At 46.3% G+C, this 26,831-nt stretch overlaps 2 protein-coding genes across 2 annotated transcripts in view; both read right to left on the bottom strand.

Annotated features, from left to right (window-relative positions):
- Positions 1-13,192: 13,192 nt before the first annotated feature.
- The window catches only part of LOC141106803 (uncharacterized), a 164,869-nt gene continuing 151,230 nt past the window's right edge, over positions 13,193-26,831 (bottom strand). The window contains exon 27 of the mRNA XM_073597730.1: positions 13,193-14,651. Coding sequence (XP_073453831.1) covers positions 13,784-14,651 — 868 coding nt within the window. The 3' untranslated portion in view covers positions 13,193-13,783. The remainder of the gene's footprint in view (positions 14,652-26,831) is intronic.
- Positions 15,138-23,193, bottom strand: LOC141104938 (gastrula zinc finger protein XlCGF66.1-like). Its single transcript, XM_073594746.1, has 6 exons — positions 23,095-23,193; positions 16,287-16,401; positions 15,806-15,940; positions 15,596-15,719; positions 15,382-15,479; positions 15,138-15,256 (listed from the first exon to the last, which is right to left on the bottom strand). The coding sequence occupies exons 2-6, from the start codon at positions 16,380-16,382 to the stop codon at positions 15,227-15,229; spliced, it is 483 nt and encodes a 160-aa protein (XP_073450847.1). The 5' UTR covers positions 16,383-16,401; positions 23,095-23,193; the 3' UTR covers positions 15,138-15,226.

Raw genomic sequence — 26,831 nt, 5'->3', positions numbered from 1 at the left:
TGCTGGTTGGGTCCCTCTAAGAGAGAGAAGGAGGGGGTGTCACTGCTGGTTGGGTCCCTCTAGGAGAGAGGAGGAGGGGGTGTCACTGCTGGTTGGGTCCCTCTAGGAGAGAGAAGGAGGGGGTGTCACTGCTGGTTGGGTCCCTCTAGGAGAGAGAAGGAGGGGGTGTCACTGCTGGTTGGGTCCCTCTAGGAGAGAGAAGGAGGGGGTGTCACTGCTGGTTGGGTCCCTCTAGGAGAGAGAAGGAGGGGGTGTCACTGCTGGTTGGGTCCCTCTAGGAGAGAGAAGGAGGGGGTGTCACTGCTGGTTGGGTTCCTCTAGGAGAGAGAAGGAGGGGGTGTCACTGCTGGTTGGGTCCCTCTAGGAGAGAGAAGGAGGGGGTGTCACTGCTGGTTGGGTCCCTCTAAGAGAGAGAAGGAGGGGGTGTCACTGCTGGTTGGGTCCCTCTAGGAGAGAGAAGAAGGGGGTGTCACTGCTGGTTGGGTCCCTCTAGGAGAGAGAAGGAGGGGGTGTCACTGCTGGTTGGGTCCCTCTAGGAGAGAGAAGGAGGGGGTGTCACTGCTGGTTGGGTCCCTCTAAGAGAGAGAAGGAGGGGGTGTCACTGCTGGTTGGGTCCCTCTAGGAGAGAGGAGGGGGTGTCACTGCTGGTTGGGTCCCTCTAGGAGAGAGAAGGAGGGGGTGTCATTGCTGGTTGGGTCCCTCTAAGAGAGAGAAGGAGGGGGTGTCACTGCTGGTTGGGTCCCTTTAGGAGAGAGAAGGAGGGGGTGCCACTGCTGGTTGAGTCCTTCTAGCAGTGTAGTCTGATCTCCCCTGATCTTCAGCAGAAGCTTCACAGAAAGACAACATAGTGAGAGAAGAGCTATATATTGCTTGAAGATGCAGAGAAGAGGAGATCGCACTACATGACTGGACTGACAATATTTGTACAGTATTTATCAGCCTGCAGAGACAGCTTAGCTTGCTTGCAGAGCACCACCTACCTGCTGAAAGTGGAAAATATGGCATTTTTAGATGTAACTTCTTATATTTAGCTGATAAAAATGCAAATGTATTAACACTTTTTTTTTAGTATGAAATAGATGAAGATAAATAGATTTTTAAATTCATTATATTCTTGGTAATTTGATTGATAAAATTCGGCCTTCATATTTGTATGATGAAATGTTCTTTTCTTTTCCTTTATTCCTTTTTCTAACACTACAAGTAAGGCCCATCCAGTAGGTTTCAGTTTTAGTCTTAATCTTGTGTCTTAGTAGTTTGGTTTTACCGGCTTGTACTTGTTGGAACAGCTGACTCTCCCCCTTCTCATAAATCTCAGGACGTCTGTAGTAGACTCCAATGATAAGTCCATCAGTTCATAGACCCATCTATCATTCCTCCCGTAATTCCTCCTCCGCACCATCACCACCTCCAACCACAAGATCTTCTTTCTTCCTCATTTCCACATCACATCTAACATAGAGAAACCCCCCTCCATCTTTACTATGTCCTGTGTCCCTCTAAACAAGAGGATCAGCATGAATACAAACAGCCCAGTCTTGTGAGGAGTCAAGCCTTGTTTCTGGAACACCAACCACATCTCCAACCACAAGATCATCTTTCTTCCTCACTTTCACATCACATCTAAGATAGAGAAACCCCCCTCCTTCTTTACTATGTCCCATGTCCCTCTAAACAAGAGGATCAGCATGAATACCAACAGCCCAGTCTTGTGAGGAGTCAAGTCGTCTTTCTGGAACGCCAACCACATTCTCATCACTGAAACCATCAACATCTCCCATTCTGCTTGGCAGGTTGCTGGATTTTGTGTATTGAGTTACTTTATTATTTTGTAACATAATTTTTGCTGTAATATTATGTTTATGTGTAATGGAGGGATTTTACTATTTACTGTCTCACTCAATCTTCCCCCATCTTCTTCGTCTGCTAATGTCTCACCTCATCTTACTGTATCGCTCACCCTATTATCCTTCCCTCCAACCCATTATATATCTAATCATTCCAGAAATCTCCCCCTTATCACAGCACAATTCTCAGGGAATCATATTGTTTCCCAAAGAAAATCCATTCTGTCCCCCTGAGGTACATTGGGGTTCCTTGAGCGATTTCTGCCTGTGCAGAACATGGAAATCGGAACATGGCAAATGGAAAGGGACATGGTCTCATTATGGGAACTCATTTTATTTTCCATAAACATTTTACAAATGTAAAATTCAGTTGGATATCCTCTCCTTTGAAAGGCATCCTTCATCACTTCTAATCTCTTGTTGATCTTAGAATCTCTTATTCAAAGTCTTTGGATGGGTCTATGAATGGACACTCTGATCTTTCAAATTTTAGTTTTTCAAGCACAATAAATTTTGATTTAGCAGGAGTGATATTAAAGAAGTTGTCTTGTCATCTGTCACACAATAAAGAGTTTTGGTAGAAGCCCATGTCTAAATCCACAAGAGGATCAGATTTGAGAACCCTTCGAATCCATGGGGCAATGTTCGCATGTGTAAGGCCTTCAAAATGTGGCACTGGACACGCTTTTTTAAAGCATTCTAAGTGCCAATCAAAGCTCCTGTCACTAAATAAAATGGTGACCTTACGATCCTGGTCAAACTGTTGGGTTTGCTTTGCTTCCAAAATTATTCCCCATGTCTCTTGGTGCTTCAAAGCGTCTCCAAAGCTTCCATAGAAGTCTATGACAACGCTCGTTAAAAGCACCTGCAGCATGTGAGGGGCTTTTATTCAGAATTAGCTTCACTTTGTTTTGGAGGTATCCAAATCAGCAATCACTTCCGGTACATGCGTGTATATATTCTGGAAGTGTCTGGTGCAGACGTCACATCTGGTGTGCAGCATGGAGCAGCAGGAAGGTGAGCGGGCATGGGCTGGAGTGGAGCAACTAGCAGATGGTGTGCAATGTAGGAACGCTATTAGCAGAAGGTGAGTGGGGACTGGATTGAGAGGACTGAGCGGTGAAGGATTAGCAGAGATGGTAGACCAAAGCAGGAGAAACTAGCAATGACGGTGAGCAGCATGGGTGCAATATAGCAGGAGGTGAGCGGGGACTGGAGAGAGAACTGAACAGCAGAGCTGGGGGACCAGAGAAAGAGAAACTAGCAGATGTCGCATGTGGTGCGCAGCATTGAATGGCAATATAGCAGGAGGTGAGTGGGGATCAAAGAGAGAGGAGGATCAGCTGACCTGTGGGTTACTAAAGAGTAGGGGGATCAGCAGAGCTGGGGGTTACTACTGAGTGGGGGATCAGTAGAGCTGGGGGTTACTACTGAGTGGGGGATCAGCAGAGCTGGGGGTTACTACTGAGTGGGGGATCAGTAGAGCTGGGGGTTACTACTGAGTGGGGGATCAGTAGAGCTGGGGGCTACTACTGAGTGGGGGATCAGCAGAGCTGGGGGTTACTACTGAGTGGGGGATCAGCAGAGCTGGGGGTTACTACTGAGTGGGGGATCAGCAGAGCTGGGGGTTACTACTGAGTGGGGGATCAGTAGAGCTGGGGGTTACTACTGAGTGGGGGATCAGCAGAGCTGGGGGTTACTACTGAGTGGGGGATCAGTAGAGCTGGGGGTTACTACTGAGTGGGGGATCAGTAGAGCTGGGGGCTACTACTGAGTGGGGGATCAGCAGAGCTGGGGGTTACTACTGAGTGGGGGATCAGCAGAGCTGGGGGTTACTACTGAGTGGGGGATCAGTAGAGCTGGGGGTTACTACTGAGTGGGGGATCAGCAGAGCTGGGGGTTACTACTGAGCGGGGGATCAGTAGAGCTGGGGGTGCTACTGAGTGGGGGATCAACAGGTCTGGAGCAACTACTGAGGGAGGGATCTGCTGAACAAGGGTACTGATGAGCTGGGGATCTACTTAGCTGGGGGTACTACTGAGCCCCTTTAAAACAAATGGAAGAACAGGACGCACGTGGCCTTTGCCCAGCTTCAAAAAAGCACCACGGAAACCTCAAAACGCATCAAAAATCCACGTTGGAGCGGTATAGGGACTTTAATGCGTGTTAAAATCAAAGTAAGTGTAAATGAGCTGTAAAAGAACGGGACCCCAAGTAATGTCAGGTTGTAGAACACAAAAAAGGGGACCCAGGGGAGAGGAACGGGACAGGTGCCAGTTCCACCCAGGGAAAAAGAATTCATCAACAAGGAACCGGCAGATTAGCAAAAATATGAAAAATTTAATATTTGAGTTGAATAATTCCACATATACACCAAACACAAAATCAAAAATTATGACAATAAGTGAACCAAGACCTGACACTAAGAAAAGAAAATAGACAACGTTGTCTAGGAACAGAACAACACACAGATGGCCACCACTAAACACACACAACAAAAACGCCCAGCTGAATTAATGAGTGAAAAGATACACAGCAAAACATGAAGCGTCTCATAAGTATCTCAGAAGGTTGTGGGTCAAGGCTGGGAGATTGGTGTATGCAGCCGTATGGTTAGGGGGGAGTCCGCCTTGTAGAATGCCAATGCCAGGCCTTAGGTGAGCCTTGAGATGTATTGCATGGACATAGCTGATTGAGACACTAACAGCTGAGTGTCATACAATGACTGGTGAAGTAGATGAGCCGCTATGTGGGGATGGTGCAAAGGTGTAGATGTGCCTTCATCGGTAATAATCACTGTGAATGAAATTACAGTGGGTGGGAGACAACTGTGTAACTATGGTGACATCAGTCACGATTAGAATATGAACAGATACAGTCTCACCAGTCCCGGGATACCGAAGTTGAGCAGGCTAGTGGATCATGCCAATCCCACTTGAATCATCTCAGATGGTACGGAGCGGCTACATCCAGATCAGGTCAGCTGGATGGGACTTCGTAGATCCGTGTGCTTGGTTTGCCAGCAGCAGTGATGGGGAGCGGAGGCGTATTAGAGCTTGCCGTCTGAGTGCGGCGTAGGTCAGCGTCCACTTCCTGGTTCCATGCTGTGAGGCCTCACACGAGGGCGGACGGAATACCCAGGGCTGATGGGTGGGTCTGTGTGTGACGCTAGGTGGAGCGTGATGGCGTCATGCTGACGCGTTTCATCCGTCACAAGGATTTCTTCAGAGCATGAAGAGCAGGTTGTAGAACAGTCTTTCTCAACCCAGGTTGAGAAAGACTTGGACTTGGAACCTTGGGGTTCCTTAAGAAGTAGCTAGGGGTTCCTTGAATAATTTCTGCTTCTTAGACTCAAACCATAGAGAACAATGATCATTTTAGCTATCTGTACAGTGGAGGGATTTAAAAAAAAATTTGTCATCTGTCACACAATAAGGATATTTGGTAGAAGCCCATGTCCAAATCCACATGAGGATTAGATATGAGGACTATTTGAATCCATGGGGCAATGTTCATAGGAGTAAAGGAACAGGGCCATGTCGACTGGTTGCAATCGAGGGAAAGATGAATGCGGCAAAGTACAGGGATATCCTGGACGAAAACCTTCTCCCGAGTCCTCAGGACATCAGACTGGGCCGAAGGTTTACCTTCCAACAAGACAATGACCCTAAGCGCACAGATAAAATAACGAAGGAGTGGCTTCACAACAACTCTGTGACTGTTCTTGAATGGCCCAGCCAGAGCCCTGACTTAAACCCAATTGAGCATCTCTGGAGAGAACCAACAATGGCTGTCCACCAACGTTTACCATCCAACCTGACAGAACTGGAGAGGATCTGCAAGGAGGAATGGCAGAGGATCCCCAAATCCAGGTGTGAAAAACTTGTTGCATCTTTCCCAAAAAGACTCATCAAAAGGGGCTTCTACTAAATACTGAGCAAAGGGTCTGAATACTTAGGACCATGTGATATTTCAGTTTTTCTTTTTTTAATAAATCTGCAAAAATGTCAACAATTCTGTGTTTTTCTGTCAATATGGGGTGCTGTGTGTACAATATGGGGTGCTGTGTGTACAATATGGGGGGCTGTGTGTACAATATGGGGTGCTGTGTGTACAATATGGGGTGCTGTGTGTACAATATGGGGTGCTGTGTGTACAATATGGGGTGCTGTGTGTACAATATGAGGTGCTGTGTGTACAATATGGGGGGCTGTGTGTACAATATGGGGGGCTGTGTGTATAATATGGGGTGCTGTGTGTACAATATGGGGTGCTGTGTGTACAATATGGGGGGCTGTGTGTACAATATGGGGAGCTGTGTGTACAATATGGGGTGCTGTGTGTACAATATGAGGTGCTGTGTGTATAATATGGGGTGCTGTGTGTACAATATGGGGTGCTGTGTGTACAATATGGGGGGCTGTGTGTACAATATGGGGGGCTGTGTGTACAATATGAGGTGCTGTGTGTATAATATGGGGTGCTGTGTGTACAATATGGGGTGCTGTGTGTACAATATGGGGGGCTGTGTGTACAATATGGGGGGCTGTGTGTACAATATGGGGTGCTGTGTGTACAATATGGGGGGCTGTGTGTACATTAATGAGGAAAAAAATGAACTTAAATGATTTTAGCAAATGGCTGCAATATAACAAAGAGTGAAAAATGTAAGGGGGTCTGAATACTTTCCGTCCCCATTGTATATATATATATATAATAGATGCTAATAGACTGCAGGAAATCTTCTAAAAATAAATAAATCATGAAATAAATGCTAACAGACTGCAGGAATTCTAAAAAAATAAAAAAAAATAAATAAAAGAATGAAATGAAATAGATGCTAATAGACTGCAGTAGATCTGCTGAAAATAAATAAAAGAAAATAAATAGGAGCTAATAGACTACAGGAGAGCTGCTAAAAATAAATAAATAATAAAATAGATGCTAATATACTGCAGGAGATCTTCTTTAAAAATAAAAATGAAATAGATGCTAATTGACTGCAGGAGAGCTGCTAAAAATAATTAAATAATAAGATAGATGCTAATAGACTGCTATAACTAAATGAGTAAAGAGATGCTAATAGACTGAAGAAGAGCTGCATAAAAAAAAAAAGAAAAATGAAATAGATGCTAATAGACTGCAGGAGATCCACTAAAAAAAAAATATATATATATATATATAATGGAATAAATGCTAATAGATTGCCACTGATGTGCTAAGAAAAAAAAAAGAAAATAGATACTTGCAGACTTCAAGAGATCTACTAAAAAAAAAAATAAACAAAAAACAAAGTAAATTATGAAATAGATGCTAATAGACTGCAGGAGATCTGCTAAAATAGGTGTAGATCTCCTGCAGCTTATTGACATCCATTTCCTTTATTTCCCAGCATACCTCCTGCAGCCTATTAGCATCTATTTAATATTTCCTCTTTTTTCTTTTCCATGGAATCCTAAGATTCCACAAAAAAAGTTGTTCTCCTTTAGTCTTCCTTGCCAGTATCCTGGACCAGGCCCCAAGTCTTCCTTGCCAAATATACCAGACCAGGCCCCAAGTCTTCCTTGCCAAATATACCGGACCAGGCCCCAAGTCTTCCTTGCCAGTATCCTGGGCCAGGCCCCAAGTCTTCCTTGCCAGTTATACCGGACCAGGCCCCAAGTCTTCCTTGCCAGTTATACCGGACCAGGCCCCAAGTCTTCCTTGCCAGTATCCCGGACCAGGCCCCAAGTCTTCCTTGCCAAATATACCGGACCAGGTCCCAAGTCTTCCTTGCCAGTATCCCGGACCAGGCCCCAAGTCTTCCTTGCCAAATATACCGGACCAGGCCCCAAGTCTTCCTTGCCAGTTATACCGGACCAGGCCCCAAGTCTTCCTTGCCAAATATACCGGACCAGGCCCCAAGTCTTCCTTGCCAGTATCCCGGACCAGGCCCCAAGTCTTCCTTGCCAGTATCCTGGACCAGGCCCCAAGTCTTCCTTGCCAAATATACCGGACCAGGCCCCAAGTCTTCCTTGCCAGTTATACCGGACCAGGCCCCAAGTCTTCCTTGCCAGTTGTACCGGACCAAGCCCCAAGTCTCTGACATACTGCCATAGCAGCCACTATTGGTGGTAAGGTCGGTTCAGAAAGGGAAAACAAAGTCTTCAGCAGGGCCTCAATGTGCTTATCCATGGGATCCCTGGAAGTCCTCATCCAGAACCATGAGAGTCTTATTGGGTCAGAGACCAGAGAAGCTGGGATTTTAAGCTTGTACCTCAGTGGAGTATGTTGTCTTCTCTCCAGGGTCTTGGTAGATGGATGGATAGGTGCCTTAATCAGCAACTATGCTCAAAAAGGGCCAAGTCAGTTCCCCACCTGTGAAGAGTCTAAGAACCTTTCTTTTTCTGGGGTCTGCTAGTCCATGGGAGTCATGTGCCCTTAGCTTCTTTCCCCAGAGTTATGAGACTTTGTCTCTCATCCTTGCCGTTTACCCGTGTATGACCCCAGCGCGTTTCCACACTACGTTTTTCTCACCTTTGTCGTTAACCCGTGTATGACCCTGGCTTGGCTCCAGACTACATCTCTCTCATCCTTGTCGTTTACCTATTTATGTCCCTGGCTCAACTCCAGACTACGTCCCTCTCACTTCGCCTCTCTCATCCTTGTCGTTTACCTATTTATGACCACGGCTCGTCTCTAGACTATGTCTTTCTCACTTGTGTATGACCCCGGCTCATCTTCAGACTTTGTCTCTCTCATCCTTGTCGTTTACCCGTGTATGACCCCGGCTTGGCTTCAGACTACACCTCTCTCATCCATGTCATTTACTTATTTATAACCCTGGCTCAGCTGCAGACTACGTCTCTCTCATTTGTGTATGACCCTGGCTCATCTTCAGACTTCGTCTCTCTCATCCTTGTCATTTACTTGTTTATTACCCTGGCTTGGTTCCAGATACTGTACGTCTCTCACATCCTCAATTTTTACCCATGTATAACTCTGGTTTGTCTCTACACTACATCATCTCTCATTCTTGTTTTTTACCCATGCATGACCCCACCTTGGCTCCAGACTATGTCTCTCTCATCCTTGTCATTTACCTGTTTATTACCCTGGCTTGGTTCCAGATACTGTATGTCTCTCACATCCTCGATTTTTACCCATGTATAACCCTGTTTTGTCTCTACACTACATCGTCTCTCATTCTTGTTTTTAATCCATGCATGACCCCGCCTTGGCTCCAGACTACGTCTCTCTCATACTTGTCATTTACCCGTTTATGACCCTTGCTTGGTTCCAGATACGTCTCTCTCATCCTTGTCGTTTACCTGTTGATGACTGTGACAGACCCAACCAGGACAGGGGCTTTCGGAGTGGAATAGGGGCTTGCCTCCTACCCACTGATTATGGTCCATGGAGGAGAGTGGAGATTTTGTCTGCTTCTCCTGGTCAGAGCATGGTAAAGAGCTCAGTTCAGCCTCTGATCTCATGGAGAAAGCAGATCATTCTCTAATGATGGACAACAACGTACTGAGCGATGAGAGCGAGGCTTGGATTACTTCTCTAAAAAAGGACAATAAAGCTTCTCTTCTGGAGTGGATGGAAAGGTGTAATATTAATCTTGTACAGGTTAATGGTTAGAGGAAATGTGGTGGCCCTCCTGCAGACTGGGTTGGAGAAGCCCCTCCACTTGGGATAGAAATATTTATCAAAATCTCCCTCAAGAAATCTATGAAGATAAATGAATCTCACTTTTTTTCAGACTGCTGGAACATTGAGTTTTGTCTTATGAATGATGACTTCTCCAGTGGACAGATTACACGAGTGAAAGCTGGTTAATGAGATTTGGACAGCGCTAGGTCTTTTTTCTGCGGAACTGGTGCCGAACTGGCTGGGTGGGCACTGACCTAAGTCACCTATGCTTGTCTAGGTGACTAGTTGTTAATTAGTTTACTGTTTAATTAGATCACTGTTTATGTTATGTTAGCTGTTCATTAGATGTGCTGATATTACTGTTTAGGTTTGCAAAGTTTCGGATAATGTAATCAAGTTCTTATCTGATTTAGTGTGGTATATATTCTGTGCAAGTTTACAATAAAGTCAGTTCCAGTTTGCACCTTAGCTAGTGTCATCTAGTTCTTGGGTGCAATTCTTAGCTATAATGCCTTGTTCCTGGTTCCAGAGTGGAGGAAGCTGTAACTTGGCAGGGTGCCAGGTGGTTTGTCAAATTTCTCCAGGTCAGACCATTGAAAAGAGCTCAGTTCAGCCTCTGATCCCAAAATACATGGTCTCCTCTATGGGCCATAATCAGTGGGTAGGGGGCTAGCCCATAGTCACCTCCAAAAGCCCTCTTCCAGTTGGGTCTGTCACAATGACCCTGGAATGGTTCCAGATGTCATCTCTCATCCTTGTTTTTTTTACCCATGTATGACCCCAGCTCAGCTCCAGACTACGTCTTTCTCATCCTTGTCGTTTACTCGTTTATGACCCCAGCTTGGCTCCAGACTTAGTCTCTCTCATCCTTATCCTTTACCAGTTTATGACCCCGGCTCAACTCCAGACTACATCTTGCTCGTCCTTATCATTTACCCATTTAGGACTCCATCTCAGCTCCACACTATGTCTCTCTCATCCTTATCATTTACCTGTTTATGACCCCTGCTCGGCTCCAGACTACATCTCTCTGATCCTTGTCATTTACCCATTTATGACCCCAGCTCGGCTCCATTCTATGTCTCTCTCACTTGTGTAGGACCCTGACTCAGCTCTAGGCTATGATACTAGACTCTCATCCTTGTCATTTACCCATTTATGACCCTGGCTTGTCTCCAGACTACATCTCTCTCATCATTGTCGATAACCTGTGTATGACCCCAGCTTGATTCCAGACTACGTTGCTCTTCTACTTACCTGTGCAATACCTCAGCTTGGCCTTGACCTCGGTACTGCAGCCTTCCAGACCTGCACTAGAGGTCCTGCTCTGTATCATCTTATCATGGGTGTATAGAATGTCAGCTGCAGAATTTCCTCCGGACTTCCTGAGACTCCTGCCTGCTGCTGGGATACAGTCCTTGTTGGTCATCTCCACGGTCAACTATCAACAACCCAGATCCCGGCACCCGTGCTACTTTGTTTGGACCAAAGCCACAAGGAAAGCCCTCTCTTCACTTCAACCAGGTAAATGACAGCTAGGCTGTTTGTATTCATGCTGATCCTCTTGTTTAGAGGGACACGGAACATAGAAAAGATGGAGGGGGGTTTCTCTATGTTAGATGTGATTTAATTGGTGTTCCAGAAACATGACTTGACTCCTCACACGACTGGGTCGTTTGTGTTCATGCTGATCCTCTTGTTTATAGGGACACAAGACATAGAAAAGATGTGATGTAAAAGTGAGGAAGAAAGATAATCTTGTGGTTGAAGGTTGTGATGGTGGAATGATCTATGGGTCTATGAACTGATTAGTTTATAATTAGAGTTGGACATCAGCCAACTACATACCAGAAAAGCTAAAGTAAAAGAGGATGAGGACTTCTAGGACCCTGGAAGGAATAGAGGTTTGTGAGAGGTGTAGTTCTCTATAGACCATGAAAAGAAACTACAGATCCCATATTCAATGGAGCTCCGAGCAGAGGAATAGGAGGAGTGTTGTCCCCGGGCTGAGGAGATGAAGAGTGTGAAGGACCATCAGAGGGGTTGATTGTGCTTCAGTCTGCCAGTAGACCATTTACCACTGCACTTGAGAGGGCGAGAGGAGCAGTGGCAGACATCCTGAAACACTGGTGAGCACCACAGATGCTGACAGAGCCTGCTGACTAATCAAGGGGAAGGACACCGCAGACACTAAGGGGTCATCATGGTGCCAATAGGAAACAGAGGGGGATCATCTGCTACCACTGGAATTGGTGATAGGCTGCTGGCAAAACCCCCACCTGAATTTGCCAAAAGAGGAACTGTATAGCCTGCAGGTATCATAGTGCTGGTGCCCCGAAAGAAGTCCTTGAAGCGACAAAACCGGTCGGGCTGAGGTATCCCTTCCTGTCATCACACCCAGAGTGCACACAGAAGTTTCTGTGCCTATACCCATACGCTGTTTTTTATCTGCTGGCATGTAAGTGCATTACTTTTAAATAAAAGCCCTGTTATTGAGATTTTACACTATTGTGCGTTTTATCTCTTGCTGGGGTATTGCCATTTGGTGTGTCCACTTGGAGCAAGAGGACCTGTGATTTTCTCATCGGCTGCCTGGAATGATCTTCCCAATCTTCCGTATGTAGACCTACGAATGGTGATGGAGCATCTGAGATACTCAGCCTTCTCTCTGGTACGAGCACATCCTTTATTGGTGGTAGTTTATCACATGGTGGAAGATTTCAGTTGGTGTATCAACAATCAAGACACGCATCTATATTTGTGTCACCTGTGTGACTCATGGAGGTTGATTTACTAAAGGAAAATAGACTGTGCACTTTGCAAAGGGAAGTTGCACTCTGCGAGAGCAGTTGCTCCAGAGCTTAGTAAATGAGGAAAAGCTCTGCGGAATTCCATCATCCAATCATATGCAAGCAAAAAGGCTGTTTTTTTAAATTATCCTTGCACGTGATTGGGTATTCTTTGCAAAGTAAAGCTTTACCTCATTTACTAAGCTCTGGAGCAACTGAACTTTGCAAAGTGCACAGTCTATTTGCCTTTAGTAAATCAACCCCATAGACTCACTTTTTGGTTTGTTTTGGGTTTTTTTGTTACACTTGACGCAAAATTATTTTATTTATGCCTTTAACGTGCTTAAAAGGGACATTATCCTCAGCACTCCAACAAAAACAGTTGGGCCCCAACGAGCTAGCCAGCAGAAGAGAAAAGGTATATTACAGACTGCCGAACCCTTATGGTGGCCTAACTCTTGTTAGCTAGGGTTGCCTCAACATAGGGTTTAGGAAGGGTTACTCTCTATGCCAACTGTTTGCTTTTTTGCAGTGGCAAAAACAGTGGCTCCTTCGAAGGTAGGCACTACAAGTGTTGGAAAAGTAATAAAAGACAAGAAAAAAAAAAAAAAAAACACGTAATTTGAAGGCACATTTTTATCAACCAACTTCCAAAGAATAAAGTTATTTTAAATATATATCTTCATTTCTTTTATATTAAATAATTATTGTTACCGTATTTACATTTTTTTTATAAGGTACAGTATATATGAAATGTTAAAATCACAAAATGTCACATTCACCACTTTCAGTCAGCAGGTGGCACTCTCCACGTACCCTCCTGAATAGACTGATAACACGACTACTACACTGAAATGGTGAGCCCTGACTGATTCTCCGCTGCTCTTCATCCACAAGCTTAGTCTTCCTCAACCTTTTCAACGCAAAGGAACCCTTGAAATAACTTTATGATCTCAGGGAACCCGTTAAAAATTACTATATTCTAAAACCCATGATACATTAGTGTGATGGTCAGTGGGAAGAATGATCCTTACACTCCTGGTCATTGGGAAGAATTACCCCCTTACACATAGCTAAAAAGATCATTGGTGTCAGTGGGAACTTATCTGAGAGGCAGAAATTTCTCACTGCTCAAGGAACCCCTAGCAACCTCTTGAGGAACCCTAGGATTCCATAGAACTCTGGTTGAGAAAGGCTGATCTAGCTCCACACCCGCCCTTATTTTTTCCTTTGAAGCCTCTACTGAAGATCAGGGGGAGATCAGACTACACAGCAGGAGGGACCCACCCAGCAGTGACACACTCACTCTTCTCTCTAATGGCCAAGGAAGCCATATACAGTAGGTTTTTTGGTGAACTTTTGATTTCCTTATAAAGTGTTTTTTATTTGAAGGTCAAAGGCGCGCCCAACCACGTCTATACAGCATGTCAAGGTGTTCTTCCTCTCAGCATGAGATCTATGATGTGCGGCAAAACACGATTCATATAGAAGACATTTACCGCATTCAGGACATTAATACGCCTCAAAAGTGGTATGGGTTTCCTGATGTTTGGTAAGAGTAGACTTCCGTGTAAAAAGTTTCCCACAGTCGGGGCAGGAAAACGGCTTCTCCCCCGTGTGAGATTTTTGATGTCTGACAAAATCTGATTTTCGCGGAAAACATTTTCCGCACTCGGGGCAGGAAAAGGACTTTTCCTGATTGTGGCATACCCGATGTTCGCTAAGACTGGACTTCTGTGAAAAGCATTTCTCGCATTCGGGACAGGAATACGGCTTCTCCCCCGTGTGAGATCTCTCATGTCTGGAAAGGCCAGTCCTATCTGAGAAACGTTTGCCGCACTCAAAGCAGGAATACGGCTTCTCGCCTGTGTGAGATCTTTGATGTATAAGAAGGTGGGATTTCTGTGAATGACATTTCCCGCACTCAGGACAGGAATACGGCTTCTCGTCCATGTGAGACCTCTGATGCGTGTTAAGATTGGCCTTCTGTGAAAAACATTTTCCGCACTGAGGGCAGGAATAAGGCTTCTCCCCTGTGTGAGATCTCTGATGTATAACAAAATCTGATTTCCGCGTATAACACTTTCCGCACTCAAGGCAGGAATACGGCTTCTCCCCTGTGTGAGATCTTTGATGTATAATGAGTTCAGATTTTCGAGTATAACATTTTCCACACTCAAGGCAGACATAGGGCCTCTCACCCGTATGTAACCTATGATGTCTAGCAAGATAAGACTTCTGTGAAAAACATTTCCCACACTCAGGGCAGAAATACGGCTTCTCTCCTGTATGAGATCTGTAATGGATGATGAGTTCTGAATTATGAAGAAAACATTTCCCACACTCAGGACAGGAATGAACCTCCTCACCAGTGTGAGATCTCTGATGTACTTGGAGACCTAGTACGGAGCCGAAAATTTCCCCACATTTAGAGCAGGGAAATTTCTTCTTCCCTTGAGTTCCGTCTCCATCCCCCACAATACATGGTGGTTCTGAACCAGGAAGATTCCATGGTGTATCCACATTGTAAAGCCTTTCTTCGGCACCATCTCCTGTGATGTCCCCATCTTCCATTTTACAATCTGGAGATAAAGTGAGATGATCCTTTGAGGGTTTCTCCATGGCGTGTCCTGGAAAAATATAAAAACATCATCAATAGATATGAGAGGGTTAGTTCACTTCCATCAAGATTCCATCTGGATCAAGGAGACATGAGTGAGCAGATGTTCTCTGTGGATATCCCATATCTCCAACCAATGAGTTAATCAGTGAGCAGTAACAGAGCAGAGATAAGAGAAGAATATATTATGGGTCACCTGTGCTGATCTCTGTAGGAGTGTCCTCCTCTATGAATGTCCTCGTCATTCCAGCCTCCTCAGTATATTGCTCATCATCTCCAACGTACGTCTCTTCTTCTTCTTCTTCTTCAATTTTTTCGTTATTCATATCTTCACCCTAAGCCAACAGAATGGCAGAAAATAACATCTGTAATATAGAAGTATTTATGATGTGAGATCACATAGAAAATATCATCTTGTAGAGTCCACACATCGTCTCCACATGTCAGAGTGTTCAATCACTTTATGTTCCCGACCCTCAACTCCACCTACCTGATGATGGTGAGGGATGGTGTGACCTTCCTGTGTGGAATCCCGGGAATACAGAGGAGGAGGACATCTCTCTGGTGGGTTCCCATTACTGGATCCATCTGTAGGAAACACACACACTGACTGAATACATTGTTTCTATGTGTTTATCAGATGATGGGGGATCTAGGTGGACCCTCCCTACTGCTCTCTCCTTTACAATAAAGTCTCCTCTTACCCGGTGATGTGAGGGGCGGATGATTCTCCATCTTAACAATGTTGAAGAGGTCCCTTTGTCCTTCAAAATGCTCCCACTCTTCCAAGGAGTAACAGTTATTGGCATCCTGACACCTTATAGGAACCTGACACACACAATGATACAGTCACCATCCAGACACATCCCTTGTCTGTTACTGGATAATGTCCCAGAATTCCCGGCACCGCTCACCTCTCCTGTCAGCAGCTCAATAATCTTGTGGGTGACTTCTAAAATCTTCTCCATGTTTGTCTTCTCAAGTTTTAGGGAGTCACATGGAGGCACTGTGATGGTCATATGATCACCTGACTTCAGATGAGGGAAACACTGTATTGAGAAATCAATAGGAATATCATGTTAGGATCCCAGAATCCTCCTCACCTCTACAGTCAGGTCTGTGTTTTATTAATAGAGATAAGAGTGATGTCATGTGACCTCCCAGAATCCTCCTCACCTCTCCGGTCAGGTCTGTGTTTTATTAATAGAGATAAGAGTGATGTCATGTGACCTCCCAGAATCCTCCTCACCTCTCCGGTCAGGTCTGTGTTTTATTAATAGAGATAAGAGTGATGTCATGTGACCTCCCAGAATCCTCCTCACCTCTCCGGTCAGGTCTGTGTTTTATTAATAGAGATAAGAGTGATGTCATGTGACCTCCCAGAATCCTCCTCACCTCTCCAGTCAGCAGGTAGATGATCTCCAGGGTGAGGTTTAGTATCTTCTCGGTCATGTGATGCCGTTCCTCATCCATCCTTATTAATGTGGTCATGTATTCTATGTGGGTTTCTCTGTAGATGAAGAACGGAGAATTATCTGGACAGTATTGGTTGTAAAAGATTAGGATGGGCATATAAGAGGTTATTAGTTGTGTTGACGCCGCCTCCCCTCGTGGGAATTGGCACATGCAGATTGGGTTACTTTATGTTTGTTGTGTTTCTTGCCCCCAGCAAACCTGGTATATTTGGTTTTACATCACTTCAAAACACAAAGGCAAGAGGAAATTAAGCCTCCTGGCTTCTTCTTGCATTGTCAGTGCTTAGGCCTCAAGCTTAGGCCTTGTGTCTGTTCCTCAAAACCGTGGGTCGGCAAGATGTCGATCTTAATCTACCAGTCAACCGTGGGTAGTCGACAGGTAGATCGGGAACAGGGCTCTGCATTGCCGGCCCTTCCCCTACCTTCCCGTTCTTTCTCCTTCTTTAGCCGGACCCTGGTATGCATAGGAAGAAGACACTACTGTATTGGGGGGCAGAGGACACTACGGTGGGGGGGGGGGGGGAGGCGGGGTGGAGGTGATGTGAAGGGGAGCAGAGGACACTATTGTGAATGGGGGGGGGGGTCAGGACACTATGCCGTGTTTTTATTGGGGGCTTGATAGGTTTTGTTTTTTTTCTTTAAAGGGTGTCCCACAACTCCCCCCCCCCCCCCCCCCACCCAGGGATCTTTGACTTCCAACGTGTTGTCCAGGTAGACCTCAACCTCTGAAAGATTGCCTACCCCTGCTCCATACCATTTCACAGCACCACGGTTCTCATGTACAAACTCTGTACCTCTCCCTCTCCCAGCTGTACTGGCCCACACCCAGACCTCTGGGCTGAGGACCTCCTGTCTTCTGGAGCCTTGCATTTGATTATCAAGGATTTGCATACCTGCACACACAGCCTGCTGGCCCCCTATAAAATATGGACCCAGGGCTACAGGCTTCTTCCATCTCAAGGTACTGCAGAGCCTCTGGACTCAAGAACCCAAATCTGGAGTTACCAATCCTGGAGAAAACTAAAAAAAACAATTCTCTCCATTCATGAAAGACATTCTGGAGCTCCTCAACTTGCAACCCCGGGAAATCTTTAATCCTACTAACACAGTAGCAATGTAGGAATAAGACCATAACCACCAGGCCTGTATCCCGACTGAAGCCACGTTCAAAATTCCCCAACAGTGGCATGGGCAGCTTTGCGAGTTGCGTAGGTCAATATAGCTGCCAGTCTCTCACAGGGTAGGACCAATGAGTGGATGGATATGCAGTAATCCAACAATGACTGCCTCTCTGTCCATGAGGATCCTGCTACAGGGAACGGAAAGTAGTCCTGTTTTAGAGAAACCCAGAGTTTGTGGCACTTGCAGGGCCTGGAAACTCTACGCCTCCCCTTGTGCTTAGCTAAAAGCAAGATCTCCCTGCCTTTTGTGGGTTTGCCCTGCCAGGTGAGCTTTATAAAGTCTTAAACGAATGCAACTGAAAAAAGTTTGGGGAATCTGAATTGCCAGAGCCTGCGTGAGATAGCACAGTCGTAGCATTGCATTCATTTTGAACACACCGCACTCCCCAAACCAGGAGAAGGCCAGGTGTCTCTATTTCAGATCAAGGAAAGGAGGACAAGTAAATTTAAATATTTTCATGGGATCTGCGGGTCAAGGTATGGTATGGCCTTGTCTGCCCAATAAAATGGGTAATTGGGATGCAGTGAATGCAGAGTGTAGACCAGAGGTAAAAGAGAGAAAACCCCTCAAAGAGTTGGTGGGACTTTAAAGGCAACAAAGTAGTAAAAAAACTATTTTATTGATACAAATATACAAAAATATATAAATATGACAATATGAAGAGCGTCTAATACAATTCACTGCATACACAATAAAATAAGGATATGGATATGCTGATGTAGAATTCGAATGTATATTCGTGTAATCTTCCACCTTGGGCCTACGCGTTTCGGGACTAACTAAAGAATCCCTTCATCAGGGCCAACTTGTAGGAGGAATCACACCTAGCATATTCAATCAGAGACTCACTGCCAAGATCCAGAGGTAGACCAGAGGTAGACCAGAGTGTAGACGAGTGGTCTCCAAACTGCAGCCAGGGGGCCAGATGCAGCCCTTTACTTGCTTTTATCCGACCTTTGCTACATTATTCCATCCACTGACACCAGTGTTAGGACATAATTCCTGTTACTGACACCAACAAAGGGGTACTATTCCACCCACTGATACTAATGATAGGGCAGAAACGATAGGGCCCCATCGTTGGTGTCAAAGGAAAGAATTGAGCCTCATTGTTGGTCATATTGGGAGTAATCACACCAATGAAGGGGCACAATTCCTTCCTTTTACAGCAACAACAGGGCAATATTCCTTGCAATGTCACAAAAAGATGGGGCATTATGTACTCCCACTGATGCCAGGACATTTTCTTTTCTTTTTAAACAAGAAAGCCAGACCTTATTTTTACTCCCGCTGGCCACAATCCAGCCCTCCTAAAGTCCTCCTGAAGAACAGTAAACTGGCCCTCTGTTTAGGAAGTTTGGAGATATCTGGTCTAGAGCAACAGGTCCCTCTCTCGTTCCTTTACAGTCCAACATGATAATAGTCAGGGTTGTCCTCCTTCCCCTCTAATATCCATTCTAGAATCCGTTCTACACCATATTCAGAACATCACTGATGTAAAGGGCCTGGTTTTAGGAGGTGACCATCATAAGGTTTGCGGCTCATAGCATAGACCTTTGTTTTTGTTTTTTTACACATTACTAGTCCGTCTACCTCTCTCTCCCAACTCTGGTACAGGAACTCAGCACCCTTAGCCAATTTTAGAAACAATTTACAAAAATCCGAGGAGCTGAGAGTTTATCTGTCTACACCAGGGGTATTGAGTTCAAATTTAAGGAGGTCCGATCAGTAAAATTTTCTTCCAGCTGAGGTCCGAATCGCGTGTGTTCTGCCCTCTTCACATCACCCACCCACAGCACTGCCCCTCTTCACATCACCTGCCCCCCCTTCACAGCACTGCTCCCCTTCCTTGACATCACGCCCCCACTGCAATTGCCCCCCCTTTATATCACCCCCCCTCACTTCACAAATCCCCCCCACAGTAGTGTGCTCTGCCCCCTTCACATCACCCCCCCTCCAAAGCACTGCCCCTCTTCACATCATCTGCCCCCCCTTCACAGCACTTCTCTCCTTTACATCACCAACCCCCTCACTTCACAAATCCACCCCCCCCCCCACAGTAATATGCCCTGACCCTTCACATTACCCCCTACCCCCATATCACCCACCCCCTCACTTCACGAATCCCCCCCCAGTAGTGTGCTCTACCCTCTTCACATCACCCCCTCCCCCAGAGCCCCTTTCACATCACCCCCCCCACCAAAGTACTGCCCCTCTTCACAGCGCTGCTCCCCTCTACATCACTCCCCAACTGCACTCCCCCCCCCCCCCCTTTACATCACCCTCCTACAGCACAGGCCACCCTCGTATCACAAAGACCCCCACCCAGTTGTGTGCTCTGCACTCTTCACTTGTGCTCCACAGTAGTGTCCTCTGCCCTTCACTCATACAAGGCCAGTCCTAGCCACCAGTCACTTGCTGGTTAATATGAAAAGTTGACCGCCAGCCGCTCCCACCCTCTATCCAATGCAGAGCTGTGCCTCCCGCACTCCGCTTTTTACCATCCTGCTTCCTGCTCTCTGCTCGGTCTTGAGAATGACAGCGGCGGAGGGTGGGGGATAGAAGCAACTCCTATATGGGATGACCACAGGTCCAGATGGTACAGTGGCTCGGTCCAGACCTGAACCACGATGATGCCATATTGATGCATGATCTCATAGCCCCTCTGAGGGGCAGGGTTATCAACCTTCTTAGATGATCTCAGACCTACTTTAATAGTGGGGGGTTGGATTGGATTGTGAACCTCCTTCCTTCATTATTGGCTGATCTCATAGCCCCTCTTATAGTGAGGGGTAGGGTTATCAACCTTCTTTGATGATCTCAGACCCACTTTTATAGTGAGGGGTGGAATTGTGGACCTCCTTCCTTCATTATTGGCTGATCTCAGACCCCTCTTATAGTAAGAAGCAGGGTTATCAACCTTCTTTGATGACCTCAGACCCACTTTTATAGTGAGGGGTAGAATTGGGGACCTCCTTCCTTCATTATTGGCTGATGTCAGACCCCTGTTATAGTGAGGGGCAGGGTTATCAACCTTCTTTGATGATCTCATACCTACTTTAATAGTGAGGGGTTGGATTGGATTGTGAACCTCCTTCCTTCATTATTGGCTGATCTCAGAACCCTCTTATAGTGAGGGGCAGGGTTATCAACCTTCTTTGATGATCTCAGACCCACTTTTATAGTGAGGGGTGGAATTGTGGACCTCCTTCCTTCATTATTGGCTGATCTCAGACCCCTCTCATACCTACTTTAATAGTGAGGGGTTGGATTGGATTGTGAACCTCCTTCCTTCATTATTGGCTGATCTTAGACCCCTCTTATAGTGAGGAGCAGGGTTATCAACCTTCTTTGATGACCTCAGACCCACTTTTATAGTGAGGGGTTGAATTGTGGACCTCCTTCCTTCATTATTGGCTGATCTCAGACCCCTCTTATAGTGAGGGGCAGGGTTATCAACCTTCTTTGATGATCTCATACCTACTTTAATAGTGAGGGATTGGATTGTGAACCTCCTTCCTTCATTATTGGCTGATCTTAGACCCCTATTATAGTGAGGGGCAGGGTTATCAACCTTCTTTGATGACCTCAGACCCACTTTTACATACCTCCCAACATTTTGAGATGGGAATCAGGGACATTTACTTGCAAATGTATGCAGGCATAGGACATGCCCCCTGACACACCCCCTTAAAGGGGAATTAACCAAAAAAAGGTTAAATAAATCCACAAGGACTTTTTTTTTACCACTACTATTCCTTTATATTGGCTTTTAAAATTTACAAATGCAGCAATTTAGATGAAAGGTTTAGCACTTGGAAACACTTTTTGAAACATAAAAAGTACATTTTATATACAACTATATAGTTCAGACCAAAATGAGGGAAAAATGAGGGGAAAGAGGGACAGAGGGACATTGCCCAAAATCAGGGACAGTCCCTTAAAATCAGGGACAGTTGGGAGCTATGCTTTTATAGTGAGGGGTAGAATTGTGGACCTCCTTCCTTCATTATTGGCTGATCTCAGACCACTCTTATAGTGAGGGGCAGGGTTATCAACCTTCTTTGATGATCTAAGACCCACTTTTTATAGTGAGGGGTGGAATTGTGGACCTCCTTCCTTCATTATTGGCTGATCTCAGACCCCTCTTATAGCAAGGAGGGAGACCCCTCTTATGGGGCGTACACACGGTCGGACTTCTCGTCTACAAAAGTCCAACGGACGCCGACGGACTAAAGCTGGCTGGTAATCCGATCGTGTGTGGGCTTCTCCGGACTTTCAGCAGACTTTTTCAGCCTCAAATCCGACTGACTTTAGATTTGAAACATGCTTCAAATCTTTACGTCGTAACTACGACGGACCCCGAAATCCGCTCGTCTGTGTGCTAGTCCGACGGACAAAAACCCATGCTAGGGCAGCTATTGGCTACTGGCTATGAACTTCCTTATTTTAGTCCGGTGTACGTCATCACGTACGAATCCGTCGGACTTTTGTGTGGTCGTGTGTAGGCAAGTCCGTTCATTAGAAAGTCTGCTGCAAGTCCGCCGAAAGTCCGCCGGAAGTCTGTCGGACAGGCTGTCGGACTTTTGTAGACGAAAAGTCCGACCGTGTGTACGCGGCATTATAGTGAGGAGGGGTGGAATTGTGGACCTCATTCCTTCATTATTGGCTGATCTCAGAACCCTCTTATAGTGAGGGGCAGGGTTATCAACCTTCTTAGATGATCTCAGACCCACTTTTTATAGTGAGGGGTGGAATTGTGGACCTCCTTCCTTCATTATTGGCTGATCTCATAGCCCCTCTTATAGTGAGGGGCAGGGTTATCAACCTTCTTTGATGATCTCATACCTACTTTAATAGTGAGGGGTTGGATTGGATTGTGAACCTCCTTCCTTCATTATTGGCTGATCTCAGACCCCTCTTATAGTGAGAAGCAGGGTTATCAACCTTCTTTGATGACCTCAGACCCACTTTTTATAGTGAGGGGTGGATTTGTGGACCTCCTTCCTTCATTATTGGCTGATCTCATAGCCCTTCTTAGAGTGAGGAGCAGGGTTATGAACCTTCTTTGATGACCTCAGACCCACTTTTATAGTGAGGGGTGGAATTGTGGACCTCCTTCCTTCATTATTGGCTGATCTCATAGCCCCTCTTATAGTGAGGGGTGGGGTTATCCACCTGCCTCCATTAGTGGGTGCTGATCAGGATCCAAGGCTGTGCAGAGCATTATGGGTGAACACCAAAACTAAATAAACCACCAATTCGACCAAAATTTGGATCCTGGAATTTGGGGTCACATTTCACCACTCTGAAGCTCATTGTTCGTTACGAGACTGCTAAGGTGAACCATCCCCAAATGAAGGAAATGTTTTGGCCCCATAATTAGGGCAATGTTCTGACCTTGAAGGAGTTAATCTAGGTTTCCACACTATATATGTGAGTATCATCATCTGCTGGAGATAAAAGACTTCACAGTGACTATGGAGGAAGAGGACGGACATGACGGGGGAGTTACTGGGTGTAAATAGAAAATAAGATCTTATTACCTTCTCTGCTGCCAGTTCCAGCAATGTCTTCTCTCTACTTCCTCCCAACTCACCACCTCTCACCTGGAATTTCCTGTTTATACCTCACATCACTTCCTGTCTGTTTTCCATAGAGACTTCCTGTCTGGGTAGAAGTGAGATCCCCACCTTGTGGAGCTCAGAGGAACTACAGCCCCGAGAAACACCTTGTAGTATGACCACGGGATGGGGCCTATTTTATTCCACTGACACCAAGGATAAGTAGAGTTGCCACCTCATCCCTTTAAACCCGAAACACCTTTGAATTACACGGGTTCTGAGGCTAATTTAATGCAGATAAGGCACCAAGTGAGTTTAATTACCACCTTAATCAGCCACAGAACCTGTGTAATTAATATGTGTTCGGGTTCAAAGGGATGAGCTAGCAACTCTAAGGATAAGGCTTATTCTATCTCACTGACACCAACATTGGGCTTATTTTATCCCACTGACACACACAAAGAACTTATTTTATCCCACTGACACCAAAGATGAGGCATATTTTATTCCACTGACACCAACTGTTTGTAAATAAAGTAGGCAAGGATTCCCCTTAACCTGAATCAGACTCTTATCCTCACATCCATCATCTTGATGAGAGATGGATATGGATTTTAAGGGTGCACCCAATGCAAAAAAAACTACAAAAAAGCATGAATTTCCCCCCAAGAACCACATCAGGCTCTTATCCGAGTATGCTACCAGGTTGGCCAGGAACAGGTGGGCAGGGAGCATGTGCTCGCTAAACCTTACCAGGCTACACGCCCCCCAACATAGTGAGGGTGTTATGCCCCCACAACCCTTGCCCGAAGGTTGTGTGGGTCTGCAGGGGGATGTATTAGAATCTGGAAGCCCCCTTAAAAATAAGAAGGTGCCCAGATATTGCCCCCCCCCCTCGGTGCGTAAATAATCAAGGGGTTCATCCTGGTTACTCATTCCCAAAAAATCAAACAGCAAATAAACATCATTAACAAGTCCTTTATTAAACAGCCCCCCACCCAACAAAATGATGTCCCATGGTGCAAATCCATCCTTCATCACGTTGACCAGTGATCAAGATTTACGTCAATCATGATGACCACTGGCCTCCATTCAGTGTCCTTTGCCCCTCTCTGCCAATCCCTTCACTGGCCTCTTTTCAGTGTCCTCCACCCCTCTCTGCCAATCTCTCCACTGGCCTCCATTCAGTGTCCTCCACCCCTCTCTACCAGTCCCTACACTGGCTTCCAGTCAGTGTCCTCCACCCCTCTCTGCCAATCTCTCCACTGGCCTCCATTCAGTGTCCTCCACCCCTCTCTGCCAATCCCTCCACTGGCCTCCATTCAGTGTCCTCCACCCCTCTCTGCCAATCCCTCCACTGGCCTTCATTCAGTGTCCTCCACCCCACTCCTCCAATCCTTCTACTGGCTTCCATTCAGTGTCCTCCACAACTCTCTGCCAATCCCTCCACTGACCTCCATTCAGTGTCCTCCACCTAGGGCCGGCCCTACCATGGGACCTTGCAGTGGACAGATTGGACACTTTTGACACATTTTTGAGACCATTGACAATTATACAGCAATCAGTGCTATAAAAATGCACTTATTACTGTGTAAATGTCACTGGCAGGGAGGGGGTTGAATGTGTTCCCTGGGAGGTGTTTCTAACGGGGGGGGGGGGGGGGGGATGGGACTGACTGGAGGAGGAGAGAGATCTCTGTTCTTAATCACTAGGAACATCAGATCTGTCTCTCTTCCCCTGTCAGAATGGGCATCTGTCTGTTCACATTGACAGATCCCCGTTATGGCTCTCTGTGGAGAGCTGCTGGCCATGCACAGGTCCTTTTATACTCCTATATACATGTACAGAGCCATGACAGGTCCTCTTTTACACCTATATACATGTATAGAGCCATGACAGGTCCTCTTTATACTCCTACATACATGTATAGAGCCATGAAAGGTCCTCTTTATACTCTTACATACATGTATAGAGCCATGACAGGTCCTCTTTATACTCCTATATACATGTATAGAGCAATGACAGGTCCTCTTTATACTCCTATATACATGTAAAGAGCCATGATGGGTCCCCTTTAGTTATCATGATATAAAATAATGGATGTGGGGGGCCTTTTGGTGGGCGTGATTTTTTTTTGGGGGGGGGGCAGCATTTCATTCTTGGTCCCAGGCAGCACAATGTCCTGGGCCGGCCCTGCCTCCACCCCTCTCTGCCAATCCCTCCACTAGCCTCCATTTAGTGTCCTCCACCCCTCTCTGCCAATCCCTCCACTGGCCTCCATTTAGTGTCCTCCACCCCTCTCTGTCAGTCCCTCCACTGGCCTTGATTCAGTGACCTTCACCCTTCTCTGCCAATCCCTTCACTATACCCCATTCAGTGTCTTCCACCTCTCTCTGCCAATCCCTCCACTGGCCTCCATTCAGTGTCTTCCACCCCTTTCAGTCAATTCCTCCACTAGATTCTATTCAGTGTCCTCCACCCCCTCCGCCGGATTTCATTCAGTGTTCTCCCTGTCTGCCAATCTCTCCATGTGCCTCCATTTAGCATCCTCCACCCCTCTCTGCCAATAACTCCACTGGCTTCAATTCAGCGTCCTCCCCCCTCTCTGCCAATCCCTCCACTGGCTTCCATTTACTGTCCTCCACCTCTCTCTGCCAATCCCTCCACTGGCTTCCTTTCAGTGTCCTCCACCCCTTTTTGCCAATCCCTCCACTAATTTCCATTCGGTGTCCACCATTTCTCTCTACCAATCCCTCCACTGGCTTCCATTCAGTGCCTTCCACCACTTTCTGCCAATCTCTTCACTGGCTTCCATTGAGATACCACCACCCTTTTCTGCCAACCCCTCCACTGGCTTCCGTTCAGTGTCCACCACCCCTCTCTGCCAATTACTCCACTGGCTTCCATTCAGCATCATCCACCCCTCTCTACCAATCCCTCTATTGGCTTCCATTCATTTTCCTCCATCCCACTCTTCCATTCAGTGTCCTCAACCTCCCTCTGCCAATCCCACCACTGATTTCTCATCAGTGTCCTCCATCCCTCTCTCCCATTCAGTGTCCTGCACCCCTCTCTGCCAATCCCTCCACTGGTTTCCTTTCAATGTCCTCCACACTTTTCTGCCAATCCCTCCACTGACTTCCATTTAGTGTCCTCCACTCCTCTCTGCCAAGCTCTCCATTGCCTACCGTTCAGTGTCCTCCACCGCTTTCTCTGCCAATTCCTCCACTGACTTCCGTTTAGTGTCCTCCACCCCTTTCTGACAATCTCTCCTCTGGCTTCCATTCAGTTTCCTCTACCCTCTCTGCCAACCCCTCCATTGGCCTCCATTCAGTGTCCTCCACCCCTCTCTGCTAATTCCTCCACTGGCTTCATTTCAGTGTCCTCCACCCCTCTCTGTCAATCCCTCCACCGGCCTCTGTTTAGTGTTCTTTCTGCCAATCCCTCCACTAATTTAGAGTGTCCACCATCCCTCTACTGGCTTCCATTTACTGTCCTCCACCCCTTTCTGCCAATCCCTCCACTGGCCTCCTTTCAGTGTCCTCCACCTCTCTCTGCCAATCCCACCACTGGTTTCATTCAGTGTCCTCCACACTTCTGTGCCAATCCCTGCACTGGCTTCCATCCAGTGTCCTCAACCCCTCTCTGCCAATCCCTCAACTGGCATCAATTTAGTGTCCTCCATCCCTCTCTTCCAATCTCTCCACTGATTTCCATTA

This window comes from Aquarana catesbeiana, linkage group LG08 (assembly GCF_042186555.1).
Source record: "Aquarana catesbeiana isolate 2022-GZ linkage group LG08, ASM4218655v1, whole genome shotgun sequence".
In the NCBI taxonomy this organism is placed as follows: domain Eukaryota; kingdom Metazoa; phylum Chordata; class Amphibia; order Anura; family Ranidae; genus Aquarana; species Aquarana catesbeiana.
The sequence above is the reverse complement of the archived record's forward strand: the minus strand, read 5'-3'. Positions and strand labels throughout refer to the sequence as shown.